A 16,420-nucleotide genomic window follows, 5' to 3' on the forward strand; every position below is an offset into this window, starting at 1 on the left:
ATATGAGTTCAATACACAAAACAATCCGCACATTGTAAATTAAGTACCATAGTCTCACTCAAACTTTATTATATCATGTATCATCTTTATACAAAATATATATCTATATATATAATTTTATTTTTAAAAATTATATTATACGATAACGGATAAGATAATATAAAAAAACCATTATCTTTATCCATATCCGATAAGTTAAGAAAAAAAATCTTATCCTTATATGTGTTTTCGGATACGATGTGGATCGGATAAACGAATAAAATGATACCATTGACATCCTAACCTCAGGTACTGGGGGAAGACGGACTCTTGAAACTTGGGGATTACTGCCAGTGCTCAGCCAGAAAGATAACCTAAAGTGGTTTCATATTTCACAGTTCACACACACTCAACTTGAGCGTTCTTACTTTTTTAAACAATCACCTTAACAGTCATGGCTTAAAATACATTTCCAAACTATGTCGTGGAACTGTGCAAACGCATGTAGCCATTTTTGTGAGAGCAGTGGCCGTCAAACATGACAACATGTCAACATGAGTTCACAACGTCACATACAATAATGCCTGCAAATTATCAGAATTTCAACAATAATCTTTGTGGGATTTTATATAGAGTTTTGTTTGTTCAAAAAAGACTTAAACAAATTAAAATTTGAGGAGGGTTCAAATATTTCTATTTTTTGTCTTCATTATGTTTTCATTTTTAAAAACTATAATAATTTAAAATTTAAAAGTCAAAAGTCAAAATAAAACTGTTGAATATGATCTACATCATTTTATCTATGCACGTGTAAAAAATTATGACATTTCAATTTTATTTTGATTGTCATGAAAAACTCTTGTAAAAAACTTACTAGTGTTGATAATTTTTAGACGTTGATTTTTCACTTTATTAACTCACATAAATACAAAATTGAAATAATTTTATATGAGTACACAGAGAAAATAACATTAAATCATATTCAACGGTTTTATTTAACTTTTAAGTTATTAAAGTTAAAAAAAATAAAAATTATGGTGGAGTCACAAAAAAAAAAAAGAAGGCATTTCAACCCTCTTGAAATTTTCATACCCAGCGGTTGCGTGGACCGTGGAACAAGTTGTTATCCGCTATTTTTATAAAAAAGAAGAAGTACGGTTATACTATTCTAATTTGAATTGTATAATTTAAAACGAACGGATCTGTTTGATTTAATTTAGAATTAAGAGGATTTTTCCATACAATACCAAGTCTATTCATTAGAGAATACCAACTCCGACCGTGGATCATGGTGAACCTGGCGATAAAGGAAAAAAAAAAAAAAAGCACAATCGTTTTAAACTAGTTTGTCCACTAATGAATATATATATTAATGGAAAATATTGCAGGCCCATCATGTATTGTCTTGATTTCTATTTTGTGATAAATTATAAATAAGTTCAGTCCATTATCTATTTGCACTAGGTATATTTATGAGGTTTTTTTAGAAACAATCAACCAAAATATCTTATAATGTAGATTGTAATTTTATTTTTTCAAAATAGTTAAACATATCTCAAATCTAAATATTTTTCTTAGATTTAAAAAAAGAAGAAGTATAAATAGACTAGTGGAGCCACTATTCATACAGTTAGAGATGATCTAATTGACTATGCTATTAATGCCATAAGTAGCAGGCCATTACGGGCCTACCAATCCTGATTTGATTTGGATCTCAAATGTTATAACTAGCAGGCCATTATGGGCCTTTGACATCCTGGTTTGATTCGGATCTCAAATAGACTGTCTGAGTTTTACTTTGATCGTTTATCTTCAAGGTAAAATTTATTTGAAGCACTAACTTCTTTTTCAGAGAAGAGTTTTCTTTCTTTGATCATTAAAGTGCCCAACATAATATATCTAATATTTGTAACCAATAGTGCATTTTAACCAATGGTCTACTCTTAAAGAGTTTACCTAGATAGCTAACATGATGAACATGATGGGCCTATTCTATATATCTTTAAGACTTTTTGTAGAAATAGAAAGGCCACCTCTTTTGGGTGTTTGAGAAAGGAGCTAGATGGGCTGCCAATTTAATTCAATGGCACATTTACAGGAAAATCAAGAAACAAGTATATATGCGTAAAGCAGCTCAATTTCATTTCAATTATATTGGACCACAATGGAGTTGCCGACTTACATGCATGTAAGAGATCGATGTCATTAGCTAACAATAACATATGGTGGAGCACTAAACTGTCAGTGCAAATGTGCAATGTCAATTGGAGGATTGATATTTTTGTTACATATATATCCGGATTGCATTAAACGATTTTGCAAGCAATGATTTATATTTAAGGCTTTATTAATTACTCTCTAGAGTCTACACTCTACAGTGTCTGACCGAAACAAATAATTAGATTGTACCCAAATCCAATCAATTAAGCTTTCTGGATATGCAAATTTATAAACTTTTATTATATAACAAATTTTATAAACAGAAAGAGAAAAGGAAACAATATATAAAACGTGCATGCGTACCTAATTCAATTTGGTGAATTTGAATTATATTGACAAAATTAAGTATACTAGAACGAACTTAATAATCAGCAAATAGTTTTGTAACAGAGATATCTTTCCTTCTGGTCCATGATCTAGATCTATAGTTCCTTGGCAAGTTACAACTTTTGGTAAACCAGCTAGGCATATATATATAATAAGATGGCATGGTTCTTTCATCTTTAATTGTACATGCCAACTATAACTCAATGACTTCACATCTTTGTTATGGGCACCAAGATAGTGAGAGAAGAAAAAAAAAATGGAAAATAACAAAAAAATTAACATGACCTAAAAGATGGTCGGAAAGGCATAGCATAGATTGGTCCCAAAGAGATATCATATTATAACAGATGAAGCAAGGATGGGGATTTTGTAGCTCTCCAAGTCCAATGGACTTAATTGTGGTATAGAAGACATTGAATTCTATATAGAATATACATTTTCACTTGCAAACATGGGCAGAGTCAGTTCTGAAAATTTTGAAATTCAAGACGGCCGAAAAAAGTTTCATACTCTAATATTTTATTTATTTTTAATATATACAGATTTTTACTAAATATATACAAACTAAACTTTTTTTTTTTTTTGGACCCCTTAGATCTTGGGATCCAGGACCATTGTCCTAAGTACTCTGCACCAGATCTAACCAGGTCTGAACGTGAGGAACTAAAGAAAACAATTGAATAGATAGTTTAGATATCATTGTGCCTACTCACCATTTATTTAATATGTCTCCAACTCTCTAATAGTATTTAGTTGCAAAAAAAAAAAAAAAAAAAAAAAACTCTCTAATAGTATTTGCGTAATAACATGATTTGTGGGTTTCTTTTTTTATTTAATTTTAGTATAGTTCAGAGATAGTTTAATATTTACAACAATTTTTTTAATCTAAATTTCGAACTTATATTTTTTCACATAGAAAACCTTATTTTTGTTACTAGAGTAAATACTGATTGTTGACCTGATTTGGAGTATGATCTGAAGAAAAATTTCGTTAAATTAATTGCTTAACAATTGAAATCATCAAATAAGATTTCCTTAACACCTGGTTAAATCATATATTATGCATGCATGGTTGCAGAGAAATGAAAGTGTTATGAGGCACAATGAATCCTCTTTTGTAAAAACTCTCCTTCACTTGCACGTCAGTGGAATTCAAGGAACCTAGTACTAGAGGCAAAAGAGAGAGGTTAATGTCACTTTATTATAATATTGTTTGTGACAACGATGAAATAGAAGAACGGAAGCCAGGTAAATGATTTTGAAGAATTAATTAAGATGTCGTAATATATATAGCTCATCACACTGTCAGAGATGGAGGGAGGGGTTCCGGTGGATGTTGCTGCCACCCAGGGCTGTGTTGGAATATATAGAAGATCTAACCATTCCTATATATATATCTGGAGATGACAAGGATGAAGATGCATGCATGACTTCATAATTGTGACTTCATAATTGATCAATTAAACATATTAATTTCTAAAATATTCGCAAATAATTTACAGATTACTTGAATCACGAAATTTAGACATCGCTAGCTGTATTACTTTCAAATTTCCAAATTCCAAACATATCGGTAGCAAGTCTAACTACAACATCGCAAGCGCCACAAAAGATCCATATGCGGAGAAGAAAGAATGCACAACTACTTTAATCATAGTGATCACCAACCGTCATCATATATTATGACTACTTTCAGAAAGATTATCCAAGTACTAATGATGTAATTGAGATCACAATTTCTATATTAGTACCCTGTCCCTGTATAACCTTTTTCAATTTTTTTATTTAGTGGGCTTGAGATTTGGGATCCGTTAGATCTATCGTAATAATACTAACATCATGCACATCATTTTTAATTATAAATTTGGTTTATGGTGAACAAAAGAGTACACATTTTAACACTAAATATCCTTTGATTAACATAATATCTTTAAAAAAAAAAAATACCATATGAACAGTTTTAGATTTTAATATTTTTCAGCCGCCGTATCTTTCCATAATTTAATTAATGTAGTGATCATATGTTAATTATTTTATATTCATAATTGCTAGGTCTTTTTTCTTAATTTTGATACTTATATATCTACTTGTAATCTTGCATCCTAAGCAGCTAAGAGAAAACTTGAAAAATAAAGTTTTGAAATTCTGAAAAAGAGTACACATTTTAACACATCATTTTTAATGACAATATATAACGTGATAAGTATTAGTAACAAAGTTTTTGAATATTATCCATATTGTAATTGTATTGTTATTTTAGAATTTTTCTTATGAATAAATAAATCAATCGACAAAAAAATTGTTTGATCTAGAACTTTTTGTAGAATGCGCAAATAATCCGTTCTTTCATGGGTTGGAATTTGACATTCTATATATATATATATATATATATATATATATATTATTAAGAACGCAAACAAAAATTTTATCTTTTTTTTAAAATCGATTGTTGAATAAATTAATAAAAGGCTAAAGTTTCTGTCTAATCCTTTTGGGCAAGGTCACTAAATTTTGTTGTTTGTTATGAATTAGTCACTCAAGTTTAAATTGTATCTTAATAGATATTAAACTTTTAATTTATTTTGATCAAGTCACTCATTAATTATTTTCTTTTAAGATATTATGATGTGGCAACCTAGTCATCATATTTGATAAATTATATAACTTACTTGGGAGACGTGAATTATTTCTCACATACTTTCTCTCTCCCAACGGCCATGCCCATGGGCTCTTCTCCAACTTCACTCATTGCGCCAGCTCTAAAATAATATATCAAGCAATTAGAGTTTCTCCTGTTTTCTCGTGGAGAAAGCTGGACGTTTCAATTAGATCGTAAAATTGAAAAATGTCAAGATTAATTGAAGGCTAAGACTTGTAAGATATCGTCCCCTGTTGCCAGAGTTCTACAATCTTATTAAAATATGCACACATACACACTCTTTTTTGTTGGGTACTTGAAAATGAAGGTAAGCTTAAGCTAGAACGAAGCGCATTAATTGTTATAAATGTTATGTCATTAGTGCTTATACTCTCATCAGGTAGAAAATGACAAGAGTTCAATAGATTAAAAAAAGAGTAGTTTTTTTTTTTAATTAAATTGATTCATCACAAGACTTTTGATTAGAGGCGGAGGCATGTGGACACAATGGAGATCAATTGATTTTTTTTTTTTTTTTTCAAAAATGGGTTATGAAGTACAGTTTTGTTATATAATTGATAGTAAACTGCTATGGGTACTCCAAAATTGACCCCTATATTTTTATGAAAATTTTATATAAATGATCCCCATAATTTTTGAATCAATTGATTTGAGACTTTTAGTAAAACTTTTTTTTAATAAAAACAAATTACTCACATGTAATATTATGTCTCTCTCTCAAATCCCATGGAGAATATCAAAGACAACTCACATGTGAGATTAATTTTTTTTTGTATATAGTTAACATTTTAACCCTCATTTACTAAATATCTATCTCCGCCCCTACTTTTGATTATAATTGCTATGAACAAAATGTAATGGAGAGCTTTAAAAAGCTTGCTTTAGTGAAGAGAGACATTATTGATGGATGGCTTGAAAAATAAAAGAAAAACAAGGGTTGAAACGTGCTGAGAGAGAAGAAAAATATGTGAAAAATACTTCACATCCTCCAAGTTACATAATTTATCAAACATGGTGACTAGGCTGTCACATTATATTCTCTTGTACGTTTGGATCGTGCAAGGAATAGCTCAAGAATAGCGATTTTTGGATTAGTGATTGAGAATAGTGCTAACCCAAGAGATTCAAGAATAGCACTAACTTTGGCTATTCCGGATTTGTAGAAATGTTGTTTTGATTGTATGTTAGGAATAGCAAAGGCCAGCGGGTGCTAAATCACTATTCTTGCGGGTGCTAAATCGCTAACCCAACGTTTTCACGGAATAGCGGAATAGAGCTAATCCGGAGCTATTCTTAATCTTCGTTTCACGTTTGGATGACCCTCTTCTAAGAATAGCTCCGCTATTCTGAGAATAGCTCTATTCTTTGAGCATCCAAAGTAGCTAGTATTTTAAAAGAAATAGTTACTGAATGACGTGACCGAAACAAATTGAAAATTGAATGGTTATCAAGATACAATTCAAATTTAGTGACTAATTTGTAACAAACAACAAAGTTTATCACTCTCACAAAATTTATTCAATTATTTTTATATTTTGAAACTCAGCTGTTAACTCTTTTTTTTTTATAAAAAGAACTAATCCCAAATTATATATTATTAAAGAAAATAACATTGGATATTATACTTGACTCATAAATTTTACCTCTTGTTAAATTACTTTATGAGTTCTACATTTAATATCACAGTAACAGTAGCGGAGCCACTCTAAAGAAATGATAGTCAATTAGGGCTGGGCAAAAAAGCTCGAACTCGTAACTCGCTCATTTACAGCACGTTTCACTCAGCTCATTTACAACTCGAGTTGACCAACTCGTTTAATAAATGAGCTGAGTTCGAATTGACCCCAACTCGCTCATTTATAACTCGAGTTACATAAAGTTACATAGTTTGGTCACAATAAATCTCAAAATAATCAAATCTGAATCTCTAGACTGTTATTTGTGCTTTGAGATTCGTGTAAAATATGTTTGAACTTGTGTTGTAATACTATCACTGGTAAAACGAGTTGTGAGTCAACTCGAATTGATAACGAGCTGAGTTTGAACTTGGTGTTGTAATACTATCACTGGCTAAACGAGTTGTGAGCCACCTCGAGTTGATAACGAGCTGAGTTCGAGTTGGCTCTACAACTCGTTATTATCATCTCAACTCGAGTTGGCTTGCTCGTTTATTAAACGAGCCGAATTCAAGTTGAGAGTAACTCGCTCAAACTTGACTCATTTATAGTCAATTGTTTCTGTTTTTTTTTTTTTAAATTTCAATATTTATGTCTTATATTTTATATATTATATAGTTTGGAATACTATAAATAGTATGAATTTGACTTCCATTTATAATAATTTCTTTTTTTATATAATTGACTCAATTCATTCATATTTGAATCCATAACTTTGAAAGTCTGGGGCTGTCCATGTATTGATACAAGATTATCCACACCAAGTTGGCTGCCACTGAACATCCAAATTCCCTTGCCAAACTTGCTAATCATATCTTGTACACTTAATTAAATGGCGAATGGTAGGTTTTAAACCATAAGACTTTGTTGTCCCCGCAAAAAGGAGGTACACACTACACACTACGCAAGTTGTCACACGTGCGCCGCGATCATGCAAAGCACCAGCTTCCAAGCTCCACTTGCAATCATTCCACCCATCTGTAGAGAGTGAGAGAGAGGGAGAGAGAGGAAGAGATAGAGAAAGAGCAGGGGAGGGGGTCCGGATTGCATCACAAAAAGAGTCATGCAATCAATCACATCTAACATCTAACCGTGCTGTACACTGGATGCATAACAGCTGTTCGACGAAATGCTCGCTCATTTAACAGCGATTTCAGCAGACAGTCCCTCTCCCTGGCTACATTTAAATATTTAATTGAATACGGATACTATTAAGATAATTTGTAGTAGAATAATAAATAAATTCGCGGAATTTGCCACGATATAAAGGACATATACAAAGATTCGAAGATTGGGACCATTGTACATGGAGCTTCTTTCCCTGAAAGCCTTTGGTGGGCCAAGCCGCTCGTGTGCTGCCTCTTCTCTCTCCGTCCATAAAAACTCTTTCCTAGAGAGAGAACAGGATAACTATTCGAAATTGAGAGATAGATAGATATACTTAGAGAGAGAGAGAGAGAGAGAGAGAGAGAGAGAGAGAGAGAGAGAGAGAGAGAGAAGATGGCATCGGAGAAGGTAGAGACGATAGTGGCAGGAAACTACATGGAGATGGAGAGAGAAGGAGAGCAGAAAGACAGGCCCCAGAGCAAGATCTCCAAGTACTTCTGGCAAGGTGGCTCAGTTTACGATGCATGGTTCAGCTGCGCTTCTAACCAGGTACGTACAATCACATACCATATCCAATTATCCATATATGGATACATCTGCCTCCGTGTCAAACTGCTTACACTTTACAGTCATCTGCCATCGTATGTCAATTTTGTGTTATCTGATGATCGATGCGGTGCGATGAAATAATGCAGGTGGCGCAAGTGCTTTTGACGCTGCCGTACTCATTCTCGCAGCTGGGGATGGCGTCAGGGATTGTGTTCCAGCTGTTTTATGGTATCATGGGAAGCTGGACTGCGTACCTTATTAGTGTGCTTTATGTAGAGTATCGAACCAGGAAGGAGCGGGAGAAGTTTGATTTCAGAAACCATGTCATTCAGGTTGGTTTTTCTGCAGGTTTGTGTTATTTGTAGTTTTCTTTTATTATATATATATATATATATATATATTTGCATGTGATTTCTTCAAGGTTTTTTAAATTTTCTGTTTCTCCAATTAACATTTCACAGTGCATACTTTTTTACCTCCTGTCTCTTTTTCTAATGACAAATGTTTCATACTTCTATTAAAATAGTTGGTTCATTATTTTTCAAAAAAAAAATAAAATAGTTGGTTCATTAATAGAGAAAACAGAGTATTCATTGCATTCTTTTTTTCTCTTTTGCTATGCTGGCCGTCCATTTACACCTATATATGTAGACTATCAATGGCTTTGCACTATAATAATTTAGATAAATAAATGTAGACCTTATGAATATAGGAGCTTCTACAGTACAATACTGCAAATGATAGATAGCATAATTCTTTTTCAATAATATACCTTTTGAATAGCATAGATGTGCAGATGCATATTGCTTTCGTGTATTATACCTTTATAAGAAAGCTAACTTCCCACATGAGAAAAGTGACCCCTGGATTCTTTTTTTTTTTTTGGATAATTTGAGATTCTGTGGAGAAAAGGTAAAAGGGGGAAAGTAAGGAAATATATAGGTCATAAAGAAGAAGAATTATCCGTCTTTATTTATTGATTTAACAGTTTTTTTTTATATTTATTTTTCTTTTACAATCAGTGGTTTGAAGTACTGGATGGACTACTGGGAAAGCATTGGAGGAACATTGGTCTATTTTTCAACTGCACATTTCTGCTGTTTGGATCTGTCATTCAATTGATAGCATGTGCAAGGTGATTTAATAAATCTCTTACTGATTACAGTTCAATTTCACAAATAATTCAATTTTAATAAAAACATCTTTAACAGCTGATTCTCTAAAATTAAAGTTAGAAGAGATCAAAGGTGATAAAAATCGGACCCAATATGTATATCAAAAGGTCTCCATAGAGATTATAACTGAGGAACTCTGTTATAATTTCATGACTACCATGTTATAATGTGCAGCAACATATACTACATAAATGACAAGCTAGATAAGAGGACTTGGACATACATATTTGGGGCATGCTGTGCCACAACAGTGTTCATTCCTTCTTTCCATAACTATCGAATTTGGTCTTTTCTCGGCCTCATTATGACCACCTTCACTGCCTGGTATCTCACCATTGCTGCTCTTGTTCATGGCCAGGTAAATATTCATGAACAACTGACAGATATAATTAACATTAATTTGTTTTCTTAATTAGTTCTTACCTACCTACTCTGTTTTGTATTATGTTATTAATTTTTTTAATATATAAAATATTGAAAAGGTGGAAGGGGTGCAGCACTCTGGGCCGACCAAGATGGTGTTGTACTTCACGGGAGCTACCAACATCCTTTACACTTTTGGAGGCCATGCTGTCACTGTGTATGTTTTTTTATTTAATACTCATCTCTCTGTCTCTCTCTCTAATTTTGTTAATGATGATTTGTACCTGCTAATCTGCTATTAGAGGTTCATGCACATGGTTGTAAGATCTGCATCTATATAAAATCCTATTGGCTGCTATTGTCCTCATATTATGTCATAGTAAAAAACAAGTCTATGGCTACCTTGTTCGCTATAATAGACGAGACATACCAAAAAAAAAATGCATGAACTTTGAACCTACATGTTAACATGAGAAAATATAATTTCCTATTGGCTGATATTGTCCTCATATTGTCATAGTAAAAACAAGTCTCTACCAAATAGACAAGAGACACGTATAAAGAAAGGGTAGTGATACAATGCCTCTTGTCTTGCCCCTCTATTTCATCCACTATCACTGCACACAAGCCCCACACAGTCTGACTTTTTAGGAGGGCCCTTTTGTCAGTGAATGTAGAAACAATTGTGGATCATTGATTTTGGAGCACTTTATATTTTCCATAGATACATGAACGTCCAAACTACATGTTAACATGAAAAAATATTAATTTAGGGAGATAATGCATGCCATGTGGAAGCCGCAAAAATTTAAGCTGATATACTTGTTTGCAACGGTATATGTGCTGACTCTGACACTGCCGTCAGCCTCAGCCATGTATTGGGCCTTTGGAGATATGCTCCTCACTCACTCCAATGCCTTCTCCCTCCTCCCACGTACCGGTTTTAGAGATACTGCAGTTATCCTCATGTTAATCCACCAGGTATTAATTTGTTATTATTAATTAGCATTGCAATAATAGTAGGAGGAAAGAAGTATTTGGTACATAAGAATATTCCTACTTAAAAATCAACAATTTTAGTAATGTGCTTACAAATGAATATAATTAAGTAATGAATTGAAGAGATGGCCTTAATTGGAAAAAAAAAATGGTCATTCGTATTTTTTAAGGGCTAAATATACTCTTTTATGTTTGTGATGGCTATTTTAACATGTAAAAAACCAAGGTATGTATGGACTTAGCTTTCAATTTTTTCAAAAGGCTAATACTTCTTGCAAACTAAGAAAAAATAGCACTATTTTGCAATTTCTTCACAATGCAGTTCTTGTCCCTAAAATTAAAAACTTGCTCAGGCTTATGTTTCTACAACAGAAATAAATTTTTGTGTAACCATGCAGTTCATAACATTTGGATTTGCATGCACTCCTCTCTACTTTGTGTGGGAGAAAGCGATCGGCATGCACGAGACAAAAAGCATTTTCAAGAGGGCTCTTGCTCGGCTTCCAGTGGTGATACCCATTTGGTTTTTGGCGATCATATTCCCATTCTTTGGCCCTATTAATTCCACCGTTGGATCTCTGCTTGTGAGCTTCACCGTGTACATAATTCCTGCTATGGCTCACATACTTACCTTTGCATCTGCTTCCGCTAGAGAGGTCAATTAATTTAAATAGTTTCATATTCCTCATTCAGTATTTACAGAATTCCCTGTATAAAAAACCTCCCTTTATCAAATCCTATCATTTGTTTTCATTTTAATCAATTGTCTAGTCAAGGATGCTTTCCTTCGGTCAAATTTTCAGAACTAAAACTTGTATTTTTTTTTTGTTGTTTCTTTTCTGTTTTGATAATACTGCAGAATGCTGTGGAGAGGCCATCATCAATTGTAGGAGGATGGGTGGGACATTATGCAATCAATTGCTTCGTGGTTGTATGGGTTTTTGTGGTCGGATTCGGGTTCGGTGGCTGGGCTAGCATGACCAATTTCATCCGCCAAATTGACACATTTGGATTGTTCACCAAGTGCTATCAATGCCCCCCAAAACACTAGTGCAAATGTATCCTAAAAACTAGAAAATGTTTATTTTTGAGCTGTTGTTGGTTGCATGCCTATGTGACTATGTGTAAAAGATAAAAATAGGTATGGAGAGAGAAAGAGATGGAGATAAAGTTGTTTGTGCCTTTGTGGTGTGAAGATGATTGATTGCCCTTTTTTTCCTTCTTTTTTTTTAGAATATTGTGAGTATAATTTGCTCAGAAGCTACATAGATAAACCATTTTCTTCTTCTTCTTTTTTTTTTTTTTTCTTTTGGTCCCCTCACTTAATGAAAAAATAAATGAAGAAAAGAGAAGCTGACTTCAGAGTCGTGACATTATTAATTAATACGGAATATAAATTTCTTTTTCTCAGTTATTCCTTGTAGCTTTTTCTATTTCACAATCATAATTTTTGTAAACGCATTGAGAATAATATACTACATAATTAAGGACAAGTAAAATCTGGCTTAAACTTTACGCGCGCCATACTGATATCGTTCATAATTAGAACCACGGCATCAAGGACGAAGAATACAATTAAAAAAGTAGAGCCTTATAAAATCTGATCTCTTATACTCTAAAGAAACAAAAGAAAAAAAAACGAAAAACAAAGTGTAGTGATTAAGATATGCAAAAGAAGGTAAATCTGCTTTATTTTTATAGAGATCAAAAGTTTAGTGAGCAGTATCATGATTGGCCATGGTTGGTGAGAATGGAAAAGTATTTTGAATTATTGTTTTCATTCCTTTGCTCCTTCTTAAAAAATCGTCTAAATTTCGTTCATTACATTTTTTTTTTTCACTCGAAAAAAATGACGAACCCCGTACATTTAAAAACTAAATCATGTACGAATTTTAGAATGAAAATTTTCTGTACCATATAACATACAAGATAAAAAAAAAAAGTTTTAGAACGATAATTATCATTCCTCTTCAGATAATAACACTTTTGTTTGCCTGTATATATGGAGGAATCTATGTAGCTAAAAATCAGATAATTTTACCCCGCGCGCACCCTGCACCCACAATTAATTTGCAATAATATAATACATTCGTGATTAGAATCCTATTAATGAGTAAGGCTACGGTGAGTTGCAAAGTAAAACACGTTTTTACTTCACGCAATATCTTCATTTTCAAAGTTCAAATAGCCGATTCAAACCGTTAGATGTTTAATATATATTAAAATATGCTTGGAAACTAAATTTTATATTTTTTGGAATTTTTTTACTATTTATTAAGCCACTTTGAAAATCTGAAAATCCGGGTAAACAGTAAAAACAGTAAAAATTTCTGGACCGCTGGATCGGCGATTTTCAAAGTGACTTAATAAATAGTAAAAAAATTACAAAAAATGTAAAATTTGGTCTTCAAACACATTTCAATATGGAGATCATGTTGAGCGGTTCGGATCGATATTTTGAACTTTAAAATCACAAAATATGAGCGTGAAGTAAACACCGTAGCCCAACTCTCCTATTAATTATCATGACAGGACACTTCAAAACTCTTTTAAATTCAGAGTTTAATTACCTACTAGCTTAACTCATCAGCCTCATAAGACCAAAAACTTGTACTAAAAATAAAATAGTCAGGTTTGAATTTGTTGTAATTAATCTGAATTGCTGATTGCATACTTACTATGCACAAGGATAAATTTTATTGAATTCTTTAAATTGAACTATATATCAGTGTTTTAAATAACGCACTATAACGTTTTTGGACCCTAAACGCTAAGCTATAGCATTAAAACACGCTATTTGAGCTACGGACGCTATAGTGGTAATAGCGGTCCACTATAGCGCATAGCGTGTGCTATTTAGACTAGAAGTATGAATTTTTTTTTAATACTAATATCATTACTAGAAGTATGATTTTTTTTTTTTTCAATTTCTATGTTATTTTGAAATTTAAATAGAAAAAAGATAAATTATGTTATGATATTGAAAATATTTTGAATAGAAAAATATCGATAGTTTATGATATTAGTATTATTATAGATATTTTGAGTCGCAATTTAGACTTTGTATTGGTTCAATATGAATATTATACTTTTTTAATCAATTTGGTATTATTTATTATTCTATGAGACTAGATAATGTTGATATTCAGTACAAATATATAATATAATTTTTATAAAAAGAAAAAAAAACGCTATGTGGCATAGCTTTCGCTATAGCTTTTTTTGGAGGCTCCCTGCTATGACGCGATAAACGCTATTTAGAACTTGCTATATATTGATCACTAATAGAATATTTCGACTAAAATATTAGCGGTTTATGATACATTTTTTTATTATGTAGTACGTATGAATTTGCAATATTTTATGAAATCATGAATGGATTTCAATTCATTATCATGCCACCATACAAATAAGTTTCTTAATTCTAGGATTTATCTCTAGTTTAACTTGTAAGCTGATATATTAAGTACTGGCTAGGTCTATATGTATCGTGATTGTGCATCAATGTTGGAAGTTGTATACATGTCCATAAAGTTTTATTTAACGAGAATATGAAATGAGGATAAAATAATAGGTTAACTGTTTGTAAAAGTAAATCACAGGGAGGGTTGGGGTTAATTGATCTACAAAGACTTAATCAGTCTTTGCTTGCTAAATGGTGAGTTAGGTTTCAAGATTCTAATATTAGTTGTAAATGGAAATCAATAGTTTTGGCAAAGTATGGTCCCACAGGTTTCTCTTCCACATTCTCCTCTTTTTGGAGAGGCATCTTAAAAGGTGCCCATGTAATCAATACTAGGCTCGCCAGAACTTTGGATAATGGTCTTACCATTTTATTTTGGAAGGATAGATGGTGTTCAAAAAGTACTTTAGCATGTTTATATCCAAATCTTTTTCTTATTGCTCAAGATCCTGATTTATTGGTTAGTGAGGCATTAGCACATGATTTTTTAGATATTTCTTTCACAAGACAACTCACTGGTGTCACTTTTCATGAGTGGCATAATCTGCTTTCTCATCTCAATATTTGTTGGCTTAATCCACTTTTAAATGACACTTTATTATGGAGATGGTCCTCTACAGGTAAGTTCACAGTTCATTCTTATTATATGTGGCTTGAATATGGAGGTATCCCAAATTTTGAATTCACATATATTTGGTTATCAAAAATTCCTCTAAAGATCAAAATTTATCTTTATCTTCTCAAATGAAATAAATTGTTAATTAAAGAAAATCTTTCTCACAAAGGTTGGACAGGTAATACGTCATGTCATTTTTGTGGTTCTTTTGAATCCACTGATCATCTTTTTGTGCAATGCACCTTATCTTTTCAAATATGGAATTGGATTGGCCAACATAATAACTTTATGTTTCAGGGGTCTACTATGGTTGATATATGGTTTATTAATGCTTTTATTCCTCTTAAAGATAAGCCACTAGTAGAGCTTGTCCGTGGTGCTGTGCTTTGGTGTATATGGCTTGAACGAAATAAGCTATGTTTTCAACAATCTCATATGCCTACTTTAAAGGCCCTTGGTTTCAAAATTATTGCTTTAGCTACATTTTGGTGTAAGACTTTAAATAATAGTTCATTACTTAATTTGTCTTTAATTATGCCTTTGGACACTAATGCCTTGCCTTCTCAGGATCTGATTGTATTAGGTCAACAGGAAACAGTTAAGGAGGGGGATTCAGAGATAGAGGTCGAGCACCCTATACTGACACCAGAAGATTTAACCCATATGCTTGGGTTAGAGTTTCTAAATGACTAGGATTGTTTGTTTGTTTGTTTGTCTGCTGTTGTTATGAGTTTTTGTTGTTGGCTACTGATTGTTTTTAATGTTTCAGTTCTACTCTTTGGGCGTTTGTTTGCCTAGGATTGTTTCTATGGACTAGCTTTTTTGGTTTTTTGTTTGTTTGTTTTTTTGGTACAAACTGTATGTGTTTCTCTTTTCAATTATTTGGAGATTGGAAGCAAACAATTTTATGGTTTCTAATGAAATCCACTTTTTTTTTAAAAAAAAGGATAAAATAATAGTTTTTGTATATTATGATGATAAGTGTTATTATCTTATTCTTATCTTTTATTTTTCACTGAAGATAACTAAAAGATAAATTTATTTGGTTAAGAATGATGATAAGAATTGCTCTAGGAATAAATTGAACTTTTGTATTCTAATATTTCTCATACAAAAGATATTAAATATTAAGTATAAAACCTAAATGATCATACTTCTTTCAATAAACATTAAAAAAAAACTTAATTGGAGATCCCACTGAAATTATCTCAAAATTTTGCAAAACCATAGCAAGCCGGAATTGTTATGTTTTTGTTTTATCAAATGTTAAAATGCGACATGGTTCAA

General features: G+C 32.1%; 1 protein-coding gene across 1 annotated transcript; it reads left to right on the forward strand.

The window, feature by feature from the left end:
* The first annotated feature begins 8,138 nt into the window (after positions 1–8,138).
* On the forward strand, positions 8,139–12,328 carry LOC144550154 (auxin transporter-like protein 3). The gene is made up of 8 exons (XM_078298529.1): positions 8,139–8,517; positions 8,664–8,849; positions 9,540–9,652; positions 9,867–10,050; positions 10,175–10,272; positions 10,829–11,036; positions 11,453–11,710; positions 11,914–12,328. The coding sequence occupies exons 1-8, from the start codon at positions 8,362–8,364 to the stop codon at positions 12,103–12,105; spliced, it is 1,395 nt and encodes a 464-aa protein (XP_078154655.1). The 5' UTR covers positions 8,139–8,361; the 3' UTR covers positions 12,106–12,328.
* Positions 12,329–16,420: the final 4,092 nt, after the last annotated feature.

This window comes from Carex rostrata, chromosome 1, assembly GCF_964058835.1.
Source record: "Carex rostrata chromosome 1, lpCarRost1.2, whole genome shotgun sequence".
In the NCBI taxonomy this organism is placed as follows: Eukaryota; Viridiplantae; Streptophyta; class Magnoliopsida; order Poales; family Cyperaceae; genus Carex; species Carex rostrata.

Coding starts and splice junctions, on each gene's coding strand:
- LOC144550154 (XM_078298529.1), top strand. CDS start 8,362: ATGGCATCGGAGAAGGTAGAGACGATAGTGGCAGGAAACTACATGGAG. Junction 8,850..9,539: donor TCAGAAACCATGTCATTCAG/GTTGGTTTTTCT, acceptor TTTTACAATCAG/TGGTTTGAAGTACTGGATGG. Junction 10,273..10,828: donor GGAGGCCATGCTGTCACTGT/GTATGTTTTTTT, acceptor ATATTAATTTAG/GGAGATAATGCATGCCATGT.